At 42.6% G+C, this 26,442-nt stretch overlaps 1 protein-coding gene across 13 annotated transcripts in view; it reads right to left on the bottom strand.

Moving 5' to 3' along the window:
- PRMT2 (protein arginine methyltransferase 2) overlaps positions 1-25,115 on the bottom strand; it is a 29,005-nt gene extending 3,890 nt beyond the window's left edge. Inside the window, exons 1-9 of one of the 13 annotated variants that reach the window (XM_070598062.1) lie at positions 24,922-25,109; positions 24,249-24,527; positions 23,639-23,737; positions 18,416-18,523; positions 17,535-17,717; positions 13,079-13,240; positions 11,919-12,083; positions 3,749-3,924; positions 275-404 (exon numbers count right to left, since the gene is read on the bottom strand). In XM_070598062.1, the coding sequence (XP_070454163.1) occupies positions 275-404; positions 3,749-3,924; positions 11,919-12,083; positions 13,079-13,240; positions 17,535-17,717; positions 18,416-18,523; positions 23,639-23,677 (963 nt within the window). In that variant the 5' untranslated portion in view covers positions 23,678-23,737; positions 24,249-24,527; positions 24,922-25,109. Of the gene's footprint in view, positions 1-274; positions 405-3,748; positions 3,925-11,918; positions 12,084-13,078; positions 13,241-17,534; positions 17,718-18,415; positions 18,527-23,638; positions 23,741-24,248; positions 24,673-24,715 lie in introns of all 13 variants that reach the window. The other 12 variants (XM_070598057.1, XM_070598059.1, XM_070598063.1 and 9 more) reach the window with 12 other exon arrangements.
- Positions 25,116-26,442: the final 1,327 nt, after the last annotated feature.

The following is a 26,442-nucleotide window of genomic DNA, read 5'->3' as shown; positions in this document are numbered from 1 at the left end:
TTGATTCAAATTCCATGATGAAATTAGATATAATTTATTTGAATCTGAAGATTCTGAGAATATTAAACATACATCTAAAAATAATTGAAGATGTTAAAGAAGTTAACTAGGAAGAAAACAATGTAAAAATACAAGAGGAAATTAATATTAAAAAAAAAAAAAGACTGGGAAAATCCATAGCAAAGAGTTCATAAATTCATTTACTTGCATAACAAGTTTCTCTCACGCACATGTTAATTTTTAACGTGAGAAGGAAGCATTCATCTTTTCTCACCTCTAGATCAGCGATCTGCACAGTTCTCATGTCCAGCTGCAATATAGTGCATGGTTCAGAGAGACAGTCTTCTGGTTTCAAAATGTGGTTATACTTGGGCTTCGAAAAAAACTCCTTAATTGCTAAAGATCTGGGGAAAAGGTCAAAGTAATTGCTCAAATGCATTTACCAACATCTCAGGCTTTGACACACACGCGTGACAACCTGCCTTCTGCTTCTGTGTTAGCAGGAATTCCAAAACACTGTCTGCAGCCCCGAGGGCAGAGGCTGCGCTGTGGAGGGTCCAACCCTAAGAGCCCCCGAGCCCTGGGGCCTCCCTCCCTCCCTGCGGCCTGGCGGGGGCTACTTGCAGCCTTCCTGAACCTCTGCCAAGGTATGAGTAATGGGGTGCCTCCCTTTTGTCCTATTCATGGGGTCTGAACACACAGAGACCAACCTTCACCACAGACCTAGGAGACACGGGAGCTGCAGTGTGTTCCCTTCAGTTTTAGAATCTATTTCATTTCAAAATACCTCTCATGGATCTGCTATTACACAGCAAATAAAAAAGAAATGCCTGTTCTAGGTCACTCCACAATAAACGTAATGCCTCAGCAGGACTGAAGCTGCTCACTTGAGCCCGGCTCTCAGGAGAAATCCTTGTGTTGTTTCGACACAAACACAGCAACAGATACTGGGCCTCCTGCGGGACCCCTCTGCTTGCAGCCCCTGTCTAACACCCCACCTCACTGGCTGAACCCTGTGCTTGCCAGAAGGTAATCTATTATTTACCACAGAAATGTTCCAAAGATTAAGCCAGCAGTAACTTCTGACACAGCAAATAAAAGTAAACATTTTAGTAAACATTCCACTTTATGGACACATTTTTAATATTTTCCTGATGATAAAAATAACTATAAATTTATAAAGAATTTGGAAAATACAGAAAAGCATAAAGAAAAAATTTAAATCCCCCATACTCCTGCCATAGGACTTTGATATATTCACTCACTTTTCTCCCCCAAAGACATAGGTATACGTACATATATTTGTGCAAAACAGAAGCCATCTGTATAAACAGTTTGTGTCCTCCCCATTTAAGTCTCTTGACACTATCTGGTATCATTAGATATTCCTAAAAACACTCAGTTTTTAAACAGTGGCACAATTCTCCATCAGCTGAACATACAGCAATTTAACCACATCCCTATGGAGAGCCATTTGTTTCCAGTGTTTTGCGTGTAGACTCGAGAGCACCATGACTCCGTGATGTGTATCTTCAGCAGGAGGGTCTGATGGTGGTGGGTGGACCCGACCTGCAAGGTCCCTGCACCCACGGGGTCCCTGCACCCACGGTTCTGGGCAGATGGTGCTCTCTCTCTCCCATCACACCTGCAGCTCACGCAGCATGAACACTGAATTTTAATTTAATCTTTGCTCATCTAGTAGGCCAAAATGGCATTCTTTTTTTTTTTTTTGAGGAAGATTAGCCCTGAGCTAACACCTGCCGCCAATCCTCCTCTTTTTGCTGAGGAAGACTGGCCCTGAGCTAACATCAGTGCCCATCTTCCTCTACTTTATATGTGGGACGCCTACCACAGCATGGCGTGCCAAGCAGTGCCATGTCCACACCCAGGATCTGAACCAGCGAACCCCAGGCTGCCGAAAGAGAATGTGCAAACTTAACCACTGCACCACTGGGCCAGCCCCTCAAAAAATGGCATTCATTCTAATTTGCATTTTAATTACTAATGATGTTGCAATTTTTTTCAAATATTTATTGGTAACTTTATTTAGTTTTCATGAGTTGCCTGTTCCGTGACTTGGCTATAATTTCATATGTATAGACTTTTTCCTTTTGGTGAGGAAGAGTGGCACTGAGCTAACATCTGTTGCCAATCTTCCTTTTTGCCTGAGGAAGATTTTCCCTGAGCTAACATCCTTGCCAATCTTCCTCTATTTTGTACACGGGACGCCACCACAGCATAGCTTAATGAGCAGTATATAGGTCCGCACTTGGGATCCAAACCTGCAAACCCCAGACTGCCAAAGCAGAGCACATGAACTTAACCACTACATCGTCACTGGGCTGGTCCCTGGATATTCATTTTATTCTAATTGACTGTTAAGATCTGGCAGCTGGTAACTTTCTCTAAGTATGTAGTCATTGCCTTTTTTAATTACATTTTTGCTGCTTTCTAACACAGAGTCTGTCAATTTTTTTTAAGTCTAGTGCCTCTTTCTTTGTTTCTGTTGACTTTCTTTCCATTGAGGACCTGACACACAGGCCCCCACAGATTCCTGGAGTTGATGCAGATGTTTTAACACAAAACTCTTAAATCCATGTGGAATTAAATTTTAATGTATGGTGTGAGAAGAAAAGAACTTTCTCCAAGGGGCTAAGCAAGTGCCCCAGAATAATGTGCTGCCCCGGCCCTCACTCCCACCTCCTCCACACACCATGAGGTCTGTGCTGGCCACGGCCTGTTCTGCTGTCTTTTCTGGTCTCAGGAGCACAGTGTGTCAATCACTCTGACCACTGAATGCTAATGCCTGGCCACGTGAGAACATCCTCACTGCTCTGTTCCGAAGCTTCCCAGCCCTTTCTACTCACTGTTTCCTGGAGGAACTATGGGACCCCTCTGTCAGGGACCTTCCCCCCACCCACGGTGGGATATGGATGGAAGACAAAACGACTCAACATGTTAACCAGGGAAGTTTCATACCTTTATGTTACTATTTTCTCTTTTTTAAAACTTTTCAATAAAACAAAAAGTCCCAGAGGCCCTGTCCTGCTGCCAACTCTCCATCCGGGTGTCTCGCAGGCGTCCAGGCTCCTCTGGCCCTGGCTGCACAAACCAAAGTTTCTTGCAGCTTCTGACAAACAGTGACCCTTCCCTGACTTCCAGGGCCAATGCTGGGTTTCTCCTAATGCTCACGGCACCCTCGGAAGGGGAAGCAGCCCGTTTACGTCACCATCCTTCTCAGAAAAGGAAACACTAGAAATGTAAAAGCCTTATCGAGAAATCACCTTATGTTAGAATCTGAAGTTCAACTGTACAAGTGTGTCTGTATCTTAAAAACCAGGAAATCAGCTATTTTGGAGCACTGCTTTCTTTCTGAAATGCAAGGAATGACTTCACTAATACATTTTCTGATCCTTATTAAAAATTTACAGCTCTTACTGGGAATATACATTTGTGTTTTAACGGCCCACACATTTATAAAGGCCTCATTTCTAAACATGACCTTATTTTTCCCATTACATTGGGGAACTTAAGACTGCAAAAGACATTTCAATTCCCATCACATCTGCTATCAGTTTAAAGGCATTAAAGGAAACATGCAAAATTCTCAGGCACGTGAGTAAATTTAGATTATCTGCGGCATGTTCTACTACAGAGTATAGTTATTCTGTGTCTAAGAAAGTCTGTGGTTTGCACTGCCCAGAGGCCCAATAAAGCGGCTGGATGTGCCCTAGCTGCAGACACTCACTTGAGGGCACTGAGGTTGAACTCGTAGGCGTTGTCCCAGAAGAGGACCTTGCTGCGGTAGTCCCTGTCCGCACTGCAGGGCACGAGGTGCAGCGCGGCTGTGGTCGGCCAGATGACCCCATCCTCTTTCAGCCACGTGTCCCGGGCATACAGGATGGACTCAATCATGAACTCGAACTGCACGGAGGGAGAGACACACAGGAGACACGGTGACTGAGGCCCATGTCTGTGCAGACCTCCCTGGCTGCAGACAGTCTGGCATCTTTATAAGCTTCACCCCTGACACCATTACCAGCCAGGATAAGCACTGCCCAGCCAACAAGTCTTGGAGGAATTATCTTGTACCCACATACTGATGGTCACCGATTCCTATCAGTCTGGATTTAAGTCACGTCAACTCACATGAGAATTCAGAACTGGGGCACGGCTGAGTTAGGAGAAACCTTCCCTCTGGCTCCACCTCAGTCACTCAGTTGCTACTATATTTTAAAGAGCCCCTCAGCACTGCAGCGTTTTAACTGTCAAATGATCTCAGTTTGGTCTGGGGTATTCTCAGAATTTTTACAACCCTGTGACTGAAATCACTTTTTAAAAACATGAAAAGTCAAAGCAGGAGTGCCACAGAGGTTCACGTTCATTAAGTCAGAAGAGCAGCCACGCACCACCCTGCGTAGCTCAGAATGCCCCAGCAAAGGGGGCATGTGCCATCTCGACTGAGGACATGGGACGCTGACAGCCCCCAGAGGCCACGCTTTGCATTTGGGAGGGCGTGCCAGGGAGGAGGCCAGAGGCCCTTCATCCTGTGGCTAATGGGAAGCCACAGAAGGGTTTTGTTTTTCTTAAATAACCTCAGGCAGGTTTGATTATAGAAGTAACCCATGTTCAGTATGGAAAAGTTTAGAAAAGCACAAACAAAAATAAAAATCATGAGTAAACTAGCACCCAGAAGGAACACTGTTATCACTCGGCTGCTTATCTTCAAGGATTTTCCTTCAGTCACACAAATATACACACATGTAAAAATTATATACGTACAATTTTTTATTTCTTAAATTATCATATAGTAAATCACTTACAGCCCATGAATTTTAACACTTACATAGATCTGTGTAACCACAACCACAATCAGGATACAGAACAGCTCTGTTACCCCAAAACATTCCTCATGCTATCCTTTGTGGTCACATCCTCTTGCGATCACTGATCTGCTCTCCATCCCCGTGGTGCTGTCTTTTTTGAGAATGTCATATAAATGGAATCATACAGTACATAATCTTGTGAGCCTGGCTTCTTTCATTCACAATACCAACTTTTTCATATACTAAAAAGTCGTGTTCTGTGTCGTGTATCCTGTTCTGTTCATCTATCTTTTCTTGTTACAGTATCACACTTTTTAATTACTCTAAGTAATCTTAATCCCTCCAGCATAATGTCTTTGGGGTTTGTCCGTGTCATTCACGTACCCACAGTTCATTCCTCTGTATTACTCAGCAGTCTTCCATCAAGCGGATGGACCACAATTGTTTATCCAGTCACCTGCTGAAAGACACCTGGGTTGTTTTCAGTTTTCTGGCAATTATAATTAGAGCTAGTATGAAATTCACATACGGGTTTTTGTGTGAACATAGCTTGCATTTCTAAGAAATACGCAGGAGTATAATTGCTGGGTCATATGATGAGTATACTTACATCTTTATAAAAAACTGCCAGACTGTCTTCCAGAGTGGCTGTATGATTACACATTCCCACCATTGTAAGTTTTAGTTGTTCCACATCCTTGTCAGCACTTGGCAATACTGTTAGTATTTTTTAAAATCTTAGCCATTTCAATAGGTATGTAGTTATTTCTCATTATGGTTTTAACTTGTATTTCCCTGATGGTTAATAATGTTGAATGTTTTTTCATGTGCTTGTCATCCATATATCCACTTTGGTGAAATATCTGTTCAAGTCTTTTGCCCATTTTTCAATTAGGTTATTTTCTTCCGGTTCAATTTTGAGAGTTCTTTGTGTATTCAGGATACATATCAGATATGTGATTTGCAAATATTTTCTCCTAATCTTAGCAGGTCTTTTCATTCTCTTAACACTATCTGCTATAGAGCAAATATTTTTAGTTTTGATGAAGTCCAATTTATCAATTTCTTTAATGGATCTTGCTTTTGAAGTCACATCTAAAAACTCTTGGCCTAACCCATGAAGATTTTCTCCTACGATTTCTTCTGAAAGTTATAATACCTATAACAGTATAAGTATTATACTCTATGCAACTAGATCTCAAATCAATTTTGAGTTAATTGTTTTGTGTGAAGAATGAGGCTTAAAGCTGAAGTTTTGTTGGTTTTTTTTGCATATGGATGGCCAACTGTTCCAATTTCATTTGTTGAAAAGACCAGTTTTTCTCCATTAAATGGATTTTGTTCCTCTGTTAAAAATCAATTGACCATATATGTAGGAGTCTATTTCTCCACTCTGTTGCATTGACTTGTGTGTCTATCCTTCACCAATACCACACTGTGTTGACTACTATAGTTTTATACTAAGTTTTAAAGTCAGGTAGTATAACTCTTCCAATTTTATTCTTCTTTTAAAAATTATATCAGCTATTCTAGTTTCTTTACATTCCACATAAATTTTACAATGAGCTTGTCTGTATCTATCAAAAACTCCTGCTTGGAGTTTTACTGGAATTGTATTAAATCTATAGATTAATTTGAGAAGAGACATCTTCACCAGACTGTGTACTAGTCCATGAGCACTGTACATATTTCCACTCATTTAGGTCTTCTGTGATTTCTTTCACAGCATCTTACAGTCTTCAGCACACAGCACTTGAACATGTTTTATTAGATTTCTAAGTATCCTGTGATATAAATGCAACTATAAATGGTATTGTACATTGCTAGTATACAAAAAGATGACTGATTTTTGTGTGTTGATTGCACTCTGTGATCTTCTTAAACTTGCCTATTAGTTCTAGGAAATTTCATGGAGATTCCTTGGGATTTTCCACAAAGACACTCACGTTGTCTGACAATGGGGACGGTCTCTTTTTTTTTGTTTTCAGTCTATGTCCTCTTATTTCTTCTTTCTCCTTTGCATTGTTTAGGTTTCCAGAACAATGCTGAACTGAATGGCAGAGTGACCCTGACTCATTCTTGTGCTCAGGTGAAGGCACTGATCCTTCAGCTGCAGGTTTTTGTAGAAAATGGAGTCATGTAAAGTCTCAATTAAAACTTCAAAAGGCAGAGCACCTTAAGATACAAGGAAAATCCTAACAGATCTAAAGGGAGAAAGAGACAGTGATACCATAACAGCAGGGAATTCTCAACAACGGACTGATCATCTAGATAGAAAATCCGAAGGAAACACTGGACTTAAACTACCTATTGGACCAGATGGACTAACACCCCATCCAACATTCCATTCAACAGCACCAGGATACACACATTCTTCTCAAACACACACAGAACAGTCTCCAGGATAGGTCATATGTTAGGTCACAAAACAAATCAATAAATTTAATAAGACTGAAATGATATCAAGCATCTTTTCTGACCACAATGGTATGAAAGTAGAAATCAAAAACAAGAAGAAAATTGGAAATTCACAAATATGTGGAGAATAAACAACATAATCCTGAACAAACAATGCGTCATCAAAGAATTCAAAAGAGAAATCAAAAAATATCTTGAGACAAACAAAAATGGAAACACAACATACTAAAACTTACGGGATGCAGCAAAAGCAGTTCTAAGAGGGAAGTTTACAGCAATAAATACCTACATTAAGAAAAAACAAAGATCTCAAATAAACAATCTAACTTTGCACCTCAAGGAACAGGAAAAGAACAAATTAGCCCAAAGTTATTAGAAGGAAGGAAATAACAAAGATCAGAATAGAAATAAATGAAATAGAGAGTAAAAAGACAATAGAAGAGATCAATGAAACTAAGAGCTGGTTTTTTGAAAAGATAAAGAAAACAGACAAATCTTTAGCTAGACTTACCAAAAAAAAAAAAAGGACTGAAATACATAAAATTATAACTGAAAGAGGAGACAATACAACTGATATCACAGAAATACAAAGGATCATGAGACTACTACAAACAATTATTTGCCAACAAAGTGAACAACCTAGAAGAAATGGATAGGTTTCTAGAAACATATAACCTACCAAGACTGAATCATGAAGAAATAGAAAATTTCAACAGACCAATTACCAGTGATGAGATTGAATCAGTAATCAAAAACCTCCCAACAAATAAAAGTCCACGACCAGATGGCTTCAATGGTAAATTCCACCAAACATTTAAAGAATTAATACCAAACCTTTTCAAACTCTTGCAAAAAACTGAAAAGGACAGAACTTCTCCAAACTCATTTTACAATGCCAGCATTACCCAATACCAAAGCCAGGCAAGGACACTACAAGCAAAGAAAATTACAGGCCAATATCTCTGATAAACAGAGATGGAAAAATCCTCAACAAAATATCAGCAAACTGAATTTCACAGTACAGACGGTCCCCAACTTATGACGGTTCAACTTACAATTTTTTGTCTTTCCATGGTGCAAAAGCAATACACATTCAATAGAAACCATACTTCAAATTTAGAATTTTGCTCTTTCCCTGGCCTAGCAATATTTGGTACAATACTCTCACATGATTCTGGGCAGCAGCAGTGAGTCACACCTCCCAGTCAGCCATGTGATCATGAGGATAAACAACTGATACACTTACAACCATTGTGTACCCACACAACCATTCTGCTTTTCACTTTTACTCTACAGTAGCCACTAAAATTACAGGAGATATTCAACACTTTATTATAAAATAGGCTTTATGTTTAGATTATTTTGCCCAACTTTAGGCTAATGTAAGCGTTCTGAGCACATTTAAGGTAGGCTAGGCTAAGCTATGATGTTCGCTAGGTTAAGTGTATTAAATGCATTTTTTTACTTACAGTATCTTCAACTTATGATGGGTTTATTGGGATGTAACCCCATTGTAAGTTGAGGAAGATCTGTATATTAAAAAGACCATACACCGCGATCAAGTGGGATTTATTCCTGGGATGCAAAAGGATGGTTCAACATAGCAAATCAGTAAACATGATATACAGAGCCAGCCCTGACGGCCTAGTGGTTAAAGTTTGGCACTCTCACCACTTTGATGGCCTGGGTTGGTTCCTGGTCGTGGAACCACACTACTTGTCTGTCAGAAGCCATGCTGTGGTGGTGGTTCACAGAGAAGAACTAGAAGGATTTACAAGTAGAATATACAACTATGTACCGGGCTTTGGGGAGAGAGAATAAAAAGAGGAGGACTGGTAACAGATGTTAGCTCAGGGCAAATCTTTCCCAGCAAAAGAAATAAATGTGATATAACCCATTAAATAAATGAAGGATAAAAATCACATGATCATCTCAATAGATGCAGGAAAAGCATTTGATAAAATCCAACTACCTTCCATGATAAAAAATGGGTATCAGGGAACATACCACAACATAACAAAGGTCACATAATGACAAACCCACAGCTAATATCATATTCAACAATGAAAAGCTGAAAGCTTTTCCACTAAGCTCAGAAACAAGACAAAGATGCCCACTCTCCTCACTTTTATTTAACATAGTCCTGGCAGTCCTAGCCAGAGCAATCACGCAAGAAAAGAAATAAAAGGTACGCAAATTGGAAAAGAAGTAAAACTGTCTCTATTTGCAGATAACATGATATTATATATAGAAAACCCTAAAAACTCCACCAAAAAACTGTCAGAATTAATAAACAAATTCAACAAAGATGCAGGATACAAAATCAATATACAAAAATTAGTTGCGTTTCTATACATTAACAAACTACGAGAAAGAGAAATTAAGAAAACAATCCCATTCACAATTGCATTAAGAATAAAATATCTAGGAGTAAATTTAACTAAGGAGGTGAAAGACTTGTTCACTGAAAACTATAAGACATTGATGAGAGAAACTGAAGACACAAACAAATGGAAAGATACCCTGTATTCCTGGACAGGAAAAAACAATTCTGTTTACATGTCCCTACTACCCAAAGCTATCTACAGATTCAATGCAACCCCTATCAAAATTCCAAGGACATTTTTTACAGAAAGAGAAAAAAAATCCCCAAATTTAAATGACCCCAAAGAGCCAAAGCAATCCCGAGAAGAACAAGGCTGGAGGCATCCCACGCCCTGGTTTCACACTATACTACAAAGCCATAGCAATGAAAACCGCGCGGCACTGGCCTAAAAACAGACACAGACCAATGGGACAGAACAGACCCCAGAAACAAGTACACACACACCCCCAATACACGGTCAACCAACAACTGACGAGGGAGCCGAGAATACTCAATGGGGAAGAAGAGTCTCTTCGAGGAGCGGCGCCGAAAACCAACAGGCGGGGCGGAAGCGCGGCGGGCGCGCGGCACCGGAGACCCGCAGCTGCAGGCCCAGGCCGCGGTCTCCCCGGGACGCCCGGCACCCGCGCGCAGCCGGCCTCCCGCCGCCCCACCTGCTCCCGCCCCGCGTCCCCAGGGACTCGGCGCCGCCCTCCATCGTTCCCACCGCGGTCCCGCACTGCGCAGCTCACGGCGCGAGGCAGCGCCGGGAAAAGCGCCAGGCGGCTTGGCCTCGACGGGACAGCCCCGGTCCCCTCCGGGCGCCGCGCTCAGGCCGCCCCTGCGGACCTTCCACTCCTCCTTCCACCCCTCCGCGGAACCCACGCCTGCGCCTGCAGGCAGAACAGACCTCGCCACCGCCTCCCGCCGAGGTCAAGGCCCCCTCCGCCCACGTCCCCATCAGGAAGCCCCTCCCCAGGGGGCCTCTCCTCTGCCTCCGACACAGCAAACCCACCGCCCCACCAGCCGGCTCCACGGAGTCCGCGCGGAGCCAGCCTTCCCCAGTCCAGCGAGCCGCCCCCAGGCTCGGCCCGCCCCACCCAGGGGTCCCTGCTGTCATCCCCTTCGCCTCCACCTCCTCCCCTCTCACCTTCTCATGATCCTCCTCCCTCTTCATGCCCCTCCTTCTCTTTGCCTCCCGCGTCCCTCCCACGCGGCCAGGGGCAGAGCTGGACCCTTGGCACCCAGGCTGCCCAAACTGCGCTGGGCGTGGGGACACATCTCCACTGCAGGCTGGCTCCCCAGGCCCCCGTGGCCAGGAGGCTCAATATATATTTACCGAATGAACACTGGTGTTTGGGGGGCAAGGGCCAATGCCCACTTTACCCATTAACGGTGTAGCTAGTTCCTTTGTTCCCTGTGTATCATCTTACGAATCCACAGAGGTTATTAATAAGCCCAATTATCATGGATGTTGACTCTGTGTACACTTCACCTTCAGACAACATAATTTCAACAGGGCTAAAAGCCCAAGGTCATTTGTCGTCATCTCCCTCAATCTCTGCAATCTATAAGGAGCTGGGGCAACATTCAACAGCTACTTGCTTATTATTTAAACGGATTTCTTCCTGGAAACATCAGCCATATTCTTCTCACCTTCACCCAGATGTTATTTTTCTGGATTTTTACAAACTAAATTTCAGATTGGGATGTTTCACTTTATTGTCTTAGGTCCAGAGATGCTGAGCCCAAGAGAAGGCTGGGCATAGGGTAGGAGAAAATGCAGACCTGTAGGCCTGGCTCCCACCCACCTCTCAACGTGCCCTCCGAGCTCACAGAGTTTGTGAGCACATAAAGCACTGAAGAGAGTGGGCCGGTGCATAACCAGAAAACTGTCCACCCCCATCTGTGTGAGCCTCGGGGAGAGTGACTTGGGGGAGCCTGAACTCCAGCCTGGGTGGCACTTAGGCTAATTAGGGGCCTCATAAAGAAGGGAGACCTAGGCTAGGGAAAATAGACAAAGACTGCTGCTATTAAAAAAACAGCCTAAGACAATAAGCATTGGCTATTCGCAGGTTCCCAAAGAGAACAGAATTTATGTACACACTCATGAGAAAGTTACATTAACTTTGACTTAGATTTCTCATAAAGGCATTTTTGAATCAGTTAAAAATTCAAGACACTGAGCCAATGTTCATACAAGAAGTCAGTAACACAGCAGCTTAGAAAAAAGTCAAAATTAATGATGATTTGTTAAGATTCCAGAGATCAGCCCACCCGCCCCACCCCATCCCACAGCAGTTCCTTACCAGCAGGCAGGTCCCCATCCACTCAGACACCAGCACATCCACCTTCTCTGGCAGCACCACATCCTCCACCTTTTGCTGGAACACGGTGATGATGTCAGCAAAGCCATTCTGCATGACCAGCTGCCCCGTGTGTTGGGCCATCTCACTGGCCTCCACCGCATACACCTGCATGTGGCAGAAGCACCATCAGTGTGTGTCCCGGCCTTGCACTAGTGGCCTATCATCTACTCTCCCCAAGCCTGAGTCTCCTGGGCTAAGTCAGAACCAGCATCAGAGGAAACAGCAAACAGCAGCCACAGAAGGAAGGTGTGGACAGTGGCAAGCAGTGGCCAGGCCAGGGTGTGCCACCTCCACCAGACAGAGCCCTCAGAAGGGAGCTGCCACTAATTCTAACTCCATCTTGTGCCTAAGACACAGACATGGGGCTGTGGGTAGATAGCAGCTTTGCACACTCTCGGGGCCGTCCATCCCAGGAGCCCTCTTGGGTAAGGCCCAGGGGCCCGGCCCCCATACACACAGCAACACATTCCACAACTAACACATTCCTTAGCACTCAACTGAGAACAGCTGGACTTTTAGGATATCAGTGGCTTCTGAGACAATTTCAAATCCAGGTTCTTATAGGAAGGTCCCGAGTTCTACGTCCTGGTTCCAGCAGGATCTGGACTCAGGCAGTCACTGAACTGCAGTTTCACCTGTAAACTAGGAATTCCATCTACCTCTGCCAGGAGCCACCATGAGGCTGCAACTCTGCACAGCCCAGGCATGCTTTAAAGGGAAGAGCAGGATGGGAGTCCAGCAGGTGTCATGGGGCATGGTCTGTCCTGTCCCTGCCAGGCAGTCATGCAAGCATGACACTTGAATGGTGATCTATATAAGTGGCAAGCCCAGACACATGGACACATGTGCACCTATATTTAACTGAAATGAACTTTTCACAAAAAATATCCCACCACATGCAGCTCACTCAGATATTTTCTACTCTGTCCTAGTCCACTATGTGCTGTTGCGACTCATTAAACCAACGTCACTGCCTCTGATGGGCTCAGCCTACAAGAACACATTGCCCATTCCAACGATACGGTGCCTTGCTCACACGGAGGACATTTCACCAAGATGCAGCTCAGAAGCTGCTGGAAGGACAGCTGCCTCCTACTCACTGCTCTGGGCTGCGCGTAATGTGCACAGAAGAGGCTGATGATCCCAGTTCCACAGCCAACATCCAGAATCACTTTATCCTTCAGGGATTCTTTATTCTGCAGGATGACGTTGTGATATTTAGTTGTTCGTGGCTGGTCTGCCAACATCTCCAAGTGAAGTTTCTACAGGAAACAGACATTAAGAATCATTGCTTGTAACAACAGCTTTGCTGAGCTCTGGTTTAAGATGGAAGATTAGAGCTTGAGCTCACACCCTTGACCCCACCACCCCACACCTAAAAATGTGAGCAACAAAGAGGTTTAAAAAAATCAAAAGACCAAAATATGTCCATAGATAAAAATAAGAGAAGACAATGAAGGAATGAAATGGAAATTCCTGGAATCCTTCCAGCTCAGTGTGGTGCTGCCTGCAGCTTCTCCCTGCAACCCTCCAGGAGCCAGGTAAGCACAGAAGCAGGTGTGGACCACTCGAGAGGTGGTGTAGACATCACCCTCCTGACCACTGTTCCCACCTGAGACAGGAGGAACCACCACATTCCCAACTAGACACAACCTGGGCAAGTATCTGCCAAGAGAGAACATGGACAAGCCACCAGGAGAGATGCTAGAGGAGGCACACAGGGCTCCACGCCAGAGTCCTCTGCATGCAGGGCCCAAAAGTTACTCTCACACATAAATCTGCCCTTTGTTTGCTTGGGAAGCGCAGAAACTACAGCTCTGGAGGGGAATGACACCCCACCAACCCAACCCTCGGGCGTGAGCCTAAGGCCCCCAGCCATGTCCAGAAGGAAAATATCTCAAACCCAAGGACACACCCCCTGGGAATTGGGCCAACTCCCAGCGGCACAGAGGAAGGCTCCTCCAGACAGTTCACGAAGCCAGGACGGTGGTCAGAGCCCCGAATGCTGGCCAGGCTGCACCCAGCGCCCATTCCCCATGCCCCACTCCTCAGGTCTCAGCTGCAGAAAACCCAGCCTAGAAACGGCACCACTTAGAGGGAGACAGACAGCCAGGCCACCCAGACCGTGTCAGCACAAACATGAGATCTGGACGGGGTCTTCACAAGCCCATCTCGGCTCCTCACAAAGATGGCATTGACAAAAACATAGGGGTGGACTGAGGGAGGCCTTCGGAGTGGATGAGTCAAGACCCAGCCATTTTGCCTGCAGGAATCACCTAATAGAAAGTCAGAACGAGGATGCGAAGGCACCGTGCTGATGCCAGAGGAAAGACACTGGAGCAACTATTAACATCAGACAAAATACACTTCAGAGCAAAGAATATTCCCAGGGACGAAGAGGGCCAGTTCATAATAACACAAGAATCACTTCAGCAAAAGGACATAATAATTCTAAATATTTTTGTACCTAACAACAGAGCTTCAAAAGCAAAAACCAACAGAAAGGCCACGAGAAACAGACAAATTCACAATGTGGTCAGAGACTTCAACACCCTTCTCTCAGTAACTGACAGACATAGACAGAAAATCAATAAGGACACAGACTTGAACAACACTATCAACCAACTTAATCTAGTTGGTATTCAGAGAACACTTTACCCAACCATTCACAATAATAATACACAAAAATATCTACGAATAGATTTAACAAGAAAGGTACACAACCCTGTATGATCAAAACTTTAAAACTCTGAGAGAATAGAACAAAGTTTAAGAAATGGGACAGTCAGCATGATGTTACAAAGATGTCACTTCTCCCTTAATTAATGTACACTATCCATGTAATACCAACTAAAATGCTAACCAATTTGGCATGGGGGTGGACAAGAAAATGATGATAAATTTAGTTTTGAAAAACTACACAGCCAAGCCTAGCCATGAAAATGCTAAAAAAACAGAACTGCAAGAGGCAAAGCTCTCTGAGACATTCAAAGCTACAAAAGTAAGTGTCTGGAGCTGCAGAAGAAATAAACAGGCCAATGAAATGAAGAGAGATTCCAGAAACAGACCCCAGAAATTTAACGTATGATAAACATGCATTTCACATCACCAGGAAAAGGAGGATTATCCAACAGCTGATGCTGGAACAGCCCGATAGTTGTGGAAACTGTCGGAATTTTACCTTGTTTTTTACAAGTAAATTCCAAGTTGATTTAAATCTTTCATTGTTAATAATGAGATCATAAAGGTCCTAAGAGAAAGCATGGATATTTGTAATCTTGGAGTGAAGAAGGCCATCAAAGTAGAACACAAAACCCAGAAGCCACAAAGGAAAGGACCAGTTAGACTAGACAAAAAATTCCATGGAAAAAAAGGGTGGCAAGTGATAAGTGTAATACATATCACAAATATAGGCTCAACTACTTATTTAAGACATAAACTGACAGAAATCAAAAGAAAAATGGGAAAACTATATGAAAGTTTACCAAAAGGGAAGAAATACAAACTGCCAATAAAATACGAAAGATGATCAATCTCACTTTAAAAAATGGAAATCAGGGGCTGGCCCCGTGGCTGAGTGGTTAAGTTCGCGCGTTCCGCTGCAGGCGGCCCAGTGTTTCGTCAGTTCGAATCCTGGGCGCAGACATGGCACTGCTCATCAAACCACGCTGAGGCGGCGTCCCACATGCCACAACTAGAAGGACCCACAACTAAGAATATACAACTATGTACCGGGGGGCTTTGGAGAGAAAAAGGAAAAAATAAAATCTTTAAAAAAATAAAATAAAATAAAAAATAAAAATAAAAAATGGAAATCAAAATCAAGAGATACCATATTTCACCCTTAAGAGTGGAAATCTTTCACTTTGATGATTTGTGGCGATGAAGTGTTCACACCCCCTTGGTAGGTGTAACATCAGTGAATCTTTCTGGAGAGCAAATTGGCATGACCCGCCAAAGCAAAACGCACATACATACACTGTATGGATTCACCCAGTGGAAATTCTAGCAAAGTTTACCAGAATGTATGTAGGAGGATGTCCGTTACGGCATTGTCAGTCATGATAAAAAGCTGTTAAATAAGAAAAACACCAATGGTCCTTTTAAAATCAACACAATACTCTGCAGCTGTTGTAAAGAATAGACCTTCAAAATAATATAGCTGCGTGAAAAGATGAGGTGAAAACTGTGTGTGGAACTATTCCTTTTCTATAAATTTAAAATAACACAGATGTAGCTTATACTTGGAAGAAGGAAACATACAGTTGCTGAAAGAAACCTCAAGGGGCAGTGGGGCTCTTGGGTGGGGGCAGCAGACTGAGGAGACAGACTACAGACTTTATGTTTCTCTTAATAGATTGAAACCTCTAACCATGTACATGTATCACAGATTTTCATTTATTTTAACGTTTTTAATTGTGAAATAGGACCTACAAAAAAGTATCTCAGGGGCTGGCCCTGTGGCCGAGTGGTTAAGTTCGTGCGCTCCGCTGCAGGCGGCCCAGTGTTTCGTTGGTTCGAATCCTGGGTGCGGACATGGCACTGCTCATCAAACCATGCTGGGGCAGCATCCCACATGCCACAACTAGAAGGACCCACAACGAAGAATATACAACTATGTACCAGGAGGCTTTGGGGAGAAAAAGGAAAAAAATAAAATCTCAAAAAAAAAAAAAAAGTATCTCAAAGGGTGCCTTACAGTGTATCAAATACGGTTACACAGCAAACACTCCCACGACCAGCAGGAGAGCAGCGCCAGCACCTTCCCACCCGTCTGCCAATCACGGCCTCCCTCACCAGTCACCACCATCCTGATCTCAGGGGAACCAGGTCCCTGATCTCCATTAGAGTCTCACCACTTACACACTGTTCATAAAAAGTATCTTTCTACGGTGCCTTTATATAACTGAATCAAACATCAGATATTTTTGATGTCTTGCTGCTTTCGCTCAACATTATGTTTGCAACATTCATCCTACAATTATCTGTTTTTATCTAGTTTTAAGATATAAACGGGTTATCCAGACCATAGGATTATGGGTCTTTAGCCATATTTTAAAAAAACAAATAAGGCAGTTATTTAGACTTATTATTGTTGATTTATATAACTTTTTTGTATTTTATTTTTAAAGTAAAATTTATTACTTTTTTTTAAATACTGAGAAAAGTTCATAATCCCATTGCCCAATCCAGGCCACCACGTGCTTCTGTATGGCCTGGAAGCTAAGAATGGCTTTTAGATTTTTAAATGGTTTTTAGAAATGAAAAGAAGGATATGACACACAAAAATTATATGAAATTCAAATTTCAATGTCCATGGATGAAATTTTATTGGAACACAGCCATGCTCACTTTCTGTGTTTTCACGGGTGCTTTTGCACTACGATGGCAGAGCCAAGCAGCCGTGACTCAGATCACACAGCCTGCTAATCAGAAGAAAAAGTCTGCTCTAAATAATGAGTACAAGCCCAGATATTATTTTTTGAAGTCAGAACCTAAAACTAGAAAGAAGAAACCACAACCTGGCCAGTGAACAGGGAGTGTGGAAAGCAATACCAGGGTTCCATAGCTGCCGAAATACTCTTCATCCTGCCACGTGTCCTCAGGGTCACACTCCTCCAGGTGCTTCCCCAGGTGGTTCGCTGGGATGTACCCACAGCAGCCTGCACGCTCACCCCACCACCAATCAGCAGTAGTTTGTCTCAGGATGAGAATTTTTTCTCCTCTCAAAAAACTGAGCTGGAAAAAATATATACAGAAGTGAAAATTCAAGAAAAACCTGTAGTTGGTATTTCAACCACAGCTCAGCGAGAAATCCCCCATCACTGGGGCCCAAATCACAGCAATTTCAAAAAGAAGTCAATGGGTAATTTACACCAACTGACAATTTATGAAAATGATACCAGGATTTAGAGATTTTTGTGGAACATTTACATGAAAGAAGAGCATAGCTTAATTGATATTTTTTAAAAGAAAGATTAAACATTTTCAGATGGCTTAGGACAGAATTTCTCAAAAGCCTCTTCCCAATAACTCAGCTATGCAGTAGCTGCTTCAGTTACTGGAGGCTTACACTAAGAAATTCCCGTTAAAAATGTCAAGAAAGCTACATTCAAATATTTTTATTTTATAGCTTCATTTTCTATTAACTAAAATAGATTCTAAACCAAGGTTTCCAAGCAAAAACTGGAATAGGCGCTTCCTCCCTCCATTCCTTACCCAATATCTTTCATATCAGACTTGGGACCAGAATTTGTTAGGCTAGGAAGAGGTCACTCACAGGTCTCACGTGGCTCTAAAAATCTGAGTACTTCTTTATTTAAATTTGGTATGACTTTTGCAAAACTTAATCTAATTCTGTCATTGAACGTTCTGAATCCATAAAACATGCACCTGATGCACACGGGCCCCGCATGTGAGTGAGTGCACATGGCTACCTGCGTCTCATCGGTGGCAGAATAGTCTGCGATGGCCACAAACTCCTCGGGGTGCAGACCCTCCTGGAGATGCTCTTCTTCACCATGCCCAACAGGTTCTTGTCCCTCCTGCTTAAAGCCAAAGAAAGAACAAGGCAATGACTGTGTGGCTTCTTTTTCTTTCTCTTTTTTTTTGGCGGCAGGTCATTAGGATGGTTTCAAATGAAGATCCATGTGGCCAAGTTTTCATCATACAAACAATTTGGGACATCTTCACTAGCAAAGTCAAGAGATCTCATCCTAACTGCACCTTTACTTTATGTCTCTATTACAAAACGATTTGCATCCTCAAGAAAACTCAAAGAAACAAGACAGAGGTGCTTTTAGTGTCTATTTGGTGACTGAGCCCTGATCATCAGCAATGCTTCCTGAAAGTGATGACCAGCCCCAGGAGAAAGCAGCCCTGTTTCTGAAGTGCTGTGTTCTGGGCACAGCGTCAGACCCGAGGACAGAGCTGGGCGGGCTTCAACAATGGCCCAGGAAAGGTGCTGGTGACCTGGCAAAAGCAGCTAGCCTCAATCAGACTGCAATGCTGCTGACACATGCCCTAGACCTGGGGCCCTGCACACACCCCACCTCCGCTTTATTTCAGAATAGGCTTCCTTGGAAGACACCCACTGGAGGTGGCAGAACCTCCAATCACACGTTCCAGTTCACTGGGGCAATCCTGTTCCAACATATACACTTTAAACAAATTTTCCTTAAACACAGACATAATTCACATTCATCCTAGAAAATGTGTGAAAGCACAAGAGTACACAGAGGAAAATTGAAACCATCTGCAATCTTGCTCACTGGCCAGACATAATGCTGGTCAACATTTTCATTCATATCCTTTCAGGCTTTTTTTTTAAGTGTACATATAACACGTGCATAAGGCTGTTTATTCAGATCATATAATTCTGCCTTGTGACATGTTTCCCACTTGTTAAATTCTGAACCCTTTTCCTCATTATTAGACTTCTAAACACCATGTTTTTAACATCTGATAGTATTCCATTCTATGAATTATCGTAACTTACTTATCTAAACTCCTAGTTTTGGACAAAGTGTTTTCAGTTTTCACTATTATAAATTAAGACAAACTTTCTTAAACATAAATCATTTCGACTGTCCTTGATAACATTCTTAGGATAAATTCCTGAATGTGGAATTGGTCAATTAAGAGGATACATACTTTTATGACTTTTGATATCACCACCAAATGCCCTCCAGAAAGGCGGTTCCTTAGACTCCTACCTGAGATTAGGACTTAACTCTGTGAGAGTAGGTGACTGATTCACCACTTTAATTCTGCCAATTTGATGGGGAGAAATTGCCTGTCATTGTTACCTCCATTTCCCTTTCTCTGATTATTAGTGAGGTCAAACGTGTTTTTTAAGTACTTACTGGTCATCTTTTTTATTTTGCTAATTCACTATTTGTATCCTTTGCACACTTTCCTGTTACAGGAACAAGATTAGTTTTGGCACACTATCTTGTTCTTTTTAGCTTGCCTCCATGCCCTGTCCCTGCTCACCACATCATCACCCTCTCACCACCATCCAAGTCTGTTTTAGGCCCCTGGTGGGTATCCCCCAAACTTTCTCCATGCTCGTGTCATATACAAACACACACACACGGTTTATTTTTTCTTTGACATGGTTTTCTGTCAAGGATACCACAGAGCCTTCTTTTTAATTTTGCTTCTTTTACTCATACACCATCTTGTGAAAAACTTCCCAACTGTTAGAATTCTAACTTATAATTTCCAATGGCTATATAATACCCTACAGCAGGAATTCTGCCTGATTCTTCAGCCATCTTCAATTAATGGACTTTCTCTTGGTGTCTAGTTTTCTACCCCCATAAACAACACTGCCACAAACATCTGTGCACATTTTTCCTTATGTGATCACATTTTGCCAGGGCTAAAAAATAACATCGTTTTCATTCAAATATTTGTCAGACTTTCCATAAAGGGTGTAGGACTTCACACTTCACCAGCAATGCATGGAGTACCTTCTGCCTGAATACTCAGCAACAACAGGCATTACCACTATCTTTAATTTTTGCCAGAGTGATAGGTACAAAGACCCCAGAAAAAGAAAAAAATGTGAGGAAATACACTATTTCTTATATACTTTATAAAAAAGACTTTTGATAGTATAATAATTTATTGTGACGTTTATAACATATATAGAAGTAAAATATGTTACAACAATAGCACAAAAAATAGGAGCTGGTAAATGGAACTAATCTGGAGGATTCCTACATTGTGAAGTGGTCAAAAAAAAAAGACTGGAATAGGTTAAGGATCACAACTTCTTGGGTAACCACTAAAATAATACAAAAAGGTACAGCTAAAAAGCCAATAGAGGAGATAATGTGGGATTACAGACAATACTTTATAAAACCAAAAGAAGGCAAGAATGGGAAAAGGAACAAAGAAATGTGACAAACAGGAGCAAAATGTTAGACTTCATCATATCAGTCATTATGTTAAATGCTAATAGACTAAATACTCCAATTAAAGGGCAGAAATTATCTGACAGGAAAAAAAGGACAGAACTATAGGCTCTTTATAAGACAAACACTTTAAATATAAGGACTTACATTGAAAATATAGGGGGCGTGTTTGTGTGTGTGTGTGTGTGTGTACTATGCAAGCACTAACCATAAGAAAGCTGGTACAGCAATATTAATATAAGACAAACTAGATGCAAGGCAATAAGTATTAATAGGCAAAAACAGAGGTTTCATAAAAATAAAAGGGTCAATTAATCTAGAAAACAAAAACTATCCTAAATCTAAGTACCAAATAATAGAGATTCAAAATGTATGAAGCAAAAAGTGATAGATCCAAAAGAAAACAAACAAAAAAACAGACAAATCCACAATCATACTTGAGATTTTTGAAGCTCATCTCTCTCAGTAATTGATAGAACAAGGGGACAAAAATTCAGAAAACATACAGAGATTTGAACAATACTAATAACCCACTTGACCTGAATGACATTTATAGAACACTATAACCAACAATTATAGACTACATATTCTTTCCAAGTGCACACACAACATTCACCAAAATGGCCCATATGAAAGCAGGCCTGAATAAATTTCAAAAGACTGAAACTTTACAGACTAAGTTATATTTTCTGACCAAACATAATCAAACCAAAATTAAACAAAAAAATAAGTAAAATTTCCCAAATGTTTGGAAATTAAGCAACACACTACTGAATAGCCCAGAAAATTTCCAATTTCCATTGTGCTGTATTGGAAAGTATTTGAACTCAACAATAATGAAAACACAATGTATTTAAATGTGTGAAGTGCAGCAAAAGCGGTGATTAGAGGAAAAGTCATAGCTTTAAAGAGCTACATTAGAGAAGAAAGGCTTAAAATCAGTGATCCAAGCTTCCATCTCAACACGCTATAAAAAGAGAAAATTAAACCCAAATAGAATTGAATAAAAGAAACAGAGATCAAAGCAGAAATCAGCGAAACAGAAAAGAGATGAACAAAGATAAAGTCAAAGACAAAACTGGTTCTTTGAAAATATAAAATTAACAAAACTCTAAAAAACTGATCAAGAGGAAAAAAGATATAACAAATTGTGAATGTAAGGCACCTCTTCTGTAATGGAAGGTGCTATTAAGAGAATGAACACAAATATTATTGAAATACTACCATAACTCACAAGTAATCAGGAAAACTAAAATAACAAGATACCATTTCTAACCCAACAGACTGACCAAAATTTAAAAGTCTGATGCTCTCAAGTGTTAGCAAGCACTATGTGGGCTACCGACAGAGCTGTGAACTGGTAAAGCCACTCTGGAGAACAACTGATCATTATTTAGTAAAAAGGAAAGTATGCAATCCTTTCCACTCTGCAATGCCATTACTAGGAATATACCCTAGGGCACATGTGCACAAGGAGACCTGGAGAAGGATGTTCACTGTAGCACTGTTTGAAATAGAGAAAAACTGCAAAGAACATTAAGTGTCCAACAAAAAGGAAATAAATAAAATGTAGTGTATACACACTGTATAACAGTAAGACTGCAAAAGAACTATAACCATATGTACAAAGGTAATACCTTCATATAAGGAACATGCTACAGGAGCATCCTATAGGACTGAACTAGCCCTACACACACATCAAGGACAAATCCCCCAAAAGTAACATGAGTGGAAAAGGCAAGCTGCAGATGACACACAGAATATACCACCACTTGGGAAATTTCTAAGAAACACAGACCAACATCATATATTGCTCAAGGATGCCTATACAAAGTATGAAAGTATAAAAAATGGTGCAGAAGTACAAAGATCAATTCATAATTCACAATAGTATTTGCCTCTAGAGAAAGAGGAGGAAGAATGGGACTGGGGTTCTGGGGCTGGAGAACAAACTGTACCTATGGTTTTGTTATTTATACTTATTTATACATATATTCTTTAGCAATATGACAAAATGTTAAGTTTTCACTTCTGTGTAATATGTACTTGATGTCTGCAACATTATTCAGTAACCATTCCAGTATTTTTCAATTCTCAAAAGAAAAATGAGACATCCATGGAATTAAAACATTTTATAATCAATCTTCAGAAACAGATTAATGACCCACTATAAATAAAGTTCCTATATACAAAAACTCAAATGAAATTAGAACAATCATTAGAAGGAAAGGAAAAAAAGATACGTTAAAATTGACATCACAGACATGAAAATGTTTGATTTTTTAGAAACATTATTTATTAGAGTATTTATCTGGTTTTAAATTCACATAATCAACATTCCTTGAAATTTAAGGTGACTTTTCTTTTTACTGCTAACTTGAATGAAACTTATGTGTATCCTAGGAAGAAAAGCAGTATGAATACATAAATCTTTTCTAATGTGTCCAACCTGCCTTTAACATATTACGCCTGGGACTTCATCAAACTACTAAGAAAATGTGCTTGCTTCACCAGCTTAGGTACAAAAAATGGAACCCTAGATTCCTGGGAGGTGTCTACAATGCCCAATTCAGAATGTCAGCTGTGACCCTTACAAACATTACACTTCCACTACTTAAGCATCCCATGGTTGGTGGCCACCTTCAAAGGTCCAAGGAAAGTGCCACCACTCTGGGCTGAGCTCAGTGATGTTCACGGTCTTTAAATACAGGTTCTTGCAAGCAGAACCAAAATTACCTGCGGTTCACTTCTGGTGCAGTCACCTGGTGTTGCCATAGTTCTCTTAGGATCTGCCACATAGCTGCCGCTTTTAATGTTTCATTTTCCCCTCCATTCCTACTTTTAAAAGGACAGAGAATGAGAAAATGCTTTTTACAACACTTAACTTCTAAGGTCCATGATAAAGTTTCTCTACCAAAGGGAAGTAAAACATGCACGTGTAAAGAATGAAATAAAAATGAAGTTTACAGACACAATTCTTTACAAAAACAATCGAAAGCATTTAATATTTATAAACCCTAACCTGTGTTTTCTTCACTAGTCTGCAAGGTGTCAAACTTACTCATTAGCTGAAGCTTGTTAGTTTCTGTTAGATCACTGGGGTGATTTAAAACAACAAATCGATGTCAAATCTTTTCTGGGAATCCTGATAGCTTTAACTCCAACTGAAATTCCCTACCTGGGGCTTTAAAGTATTTCCACTAACAGGATCGCTGCATCTTTAGAGGTTCTTCCTTCTCATTCTCAATTCTCATTTTTTCAGTGACAGTGTAAGCCGTACTAGGCTGAGATGAACGTTTTTTCAATTACACAGCAATTCTTTGCTTACAATGTGTGATTCACTTACCAAGACCCAATACTTGTGTGATATCTGTCATCACAAACACGAAAATACATACACTGCGTTTTCATCGGAAAACACCGCACTGCGGCCAGGGTGGGACCGGGCCGGGACCGGCCCGGCTGATGGGGCGGGGGCAGGATGGGGCCGGGATGCGGTGGGGTTGGGACCTGGTTGAAGCGGCGAGGGCGGGACCGGGCGCGGCCGGCGGGCGCAGGGGCGCGGGCTCCGGACGCTGCGGCGGCGAGGGCCGAGGCTCCTGAGGGCGGCCGGCCAAGGAGGGCGCTGGGGAGACGGGGAAGCGAGGAGAGGGAGCGTGACGCGGCCAGAGCCGGCGGCCGGCAGGGACGCGCGTGGGCGCCGCCGGGAGTGGGCGTGGCTCGAGGCAGGCACCGCCGGTGGGCGGGGCTGGCAGCGGGGTGGGCGGGGGCTGGCAGCGGGGTGGGCGGGGCTGGCAGCGGGGTGGGCGGGGCTGGCAGCGGGGTGGGCGGGGCGCGGAACCCGCGGTCAGCGCCGGGCGCGGAGGAGAGGCAGGGAAAGCGCCGGAGAGTCTCGGAGCAGGGCGGAGGCCTCGGCCCGCTAGCTGACGCACATGCCTGGCCGGGCCCCCTCACCTGGCGTGTCCCGTTTCGCGCGCCGCCCAGCCGCCTGAGCTGCCGCCGAGAAACGGGAAACCTACCTCAGCCGCCTTTCTGCCCTGAGTTCCGCGTCCTCGCCGCCGGCGCGGAGGGGCGGACGGTGCCTACCAAGACACGAGCCGCCGCCCTCGGCCCGCGCAGACGCGGTGCGCGCATCGGCGGAGTGGGCCCCGCCCTGGGCTCGGCGTCCCGCGCTTGCCCAGTCCCCGCCGTGAGAAGCGGCGCCACCTCTCTCGTCGTGCGCAGGCGCGGTGCGCTCAGGCCCTTGGCGGAGCGCTGGCCTGGGCTGAGCGGCCCGCGCAGGCGCATTTCCTGGGTCCCGCCTCCTGTGGTCGCAAGAGTTGAGGGGCTGCGCCGCTGGCGTGCGGCCTATTCTTCGCGTCCCGGCGCCGCCTGACCCGGGGAGGGGACCTTGGTGGTCCGGGAGGGAGCGACGGGGCCGGGCACATATTGGCCTGGGGATCGGAACGCTATTATGGCAAGAGAAATGCTGACATTTCTGGAGCCAGACCGCCTTTCTCCTGCTTTTTTTTTTCTAATAATTCAATTAACCTTCCCATCTACGGCTGTAAAGTGTGAACAGTCTGTCATTCTTTCCACTTGACAAATGGAAGCAGAGTGATTAAGTTTTTATTTCACCAAGGGGAACTTAGGGATTAAAAGGAAAATAGGATAACGTTCGTGCCGGTTACTGGGTGGTGGTCCCAGAGGGTTGGCCGGTGGCAGCGCTGCAGTCCGGGAAGACTCGGACGCGGTAGTCAGAAATCTCAGAGACACAAAGCAGAGGTGGTTGCCAGGGGCTAGGGAGGGCCAACGGGGAGATCACGTTAGCCTTAGAGGTTTCAGTTTTACACGATGAAGAGTTCTGGAGATGGATGTTGGTTCTGGTTGCACAACAATGTGAATGTATTTAATACCAGTGAACTGTACACTTAGAAAGGTTAAGATGATAAATTTTCTGTGTATTTTACCACAATAAAAAAAAGCAGGAACACAAATTACGAATATGAGGAATGAAAAAGGAATTCAGTACAGATTATAGATTTTTTTAAAAGATAGTAAACTGATATGAAGCTTTATGTCAAAAATTGGACAAATTCCTTGAAAAACACAACTTAGCAACACTGAAGAATATTTAGAAAATCTGTGTGGTTCCATATTTGTTACACGAATTAATTTCATAATTAAAAACCATTCTACAAAGAATACTCAAGGCCCACATGGTTTCATGAGTAAATGCTTCCAAACATAGAAGGAGAAAATAATACCAATATTACTCAAATTCTTCCAGAAAATAGAGAAAAGTGAAATACTTCCTAACTGGTTTTATAAGGCCAGCATAACCTGCTATATAATATTAGCAAAAAATCCAATGATAAAGAAATGATTACATATTATGGTATATTCTAGGAATGAAGATTGTTTAATATTAAAAAATCAGTTATTTCCACATTACAGATTATAGGACAAAAACCATATGAGCATGTACACAGGTGTAGAAAAAACGTTTCATAAAATTCAACACCCACTAAACTCACAAAACTAGAAATAGAAAGGAGTAT

Source organism: Equus przewalskii, chromosome 27 (assembly GCF_037783145.1).
Source record: "Equus przewalskii isolate Varuska chromosome 27, EquPr2, whole genome shotgun sequence".
In the NCBI taxonomy this organism is placed as follows: Eukaryota; Metazoa; Chordata; class Mammalia; order Perissodactyla; family Equidae; genus Equus; species Equus przewalskii.
This window is presented reverse-complemented; position numbering and strand designations above follow the sequence as displayed.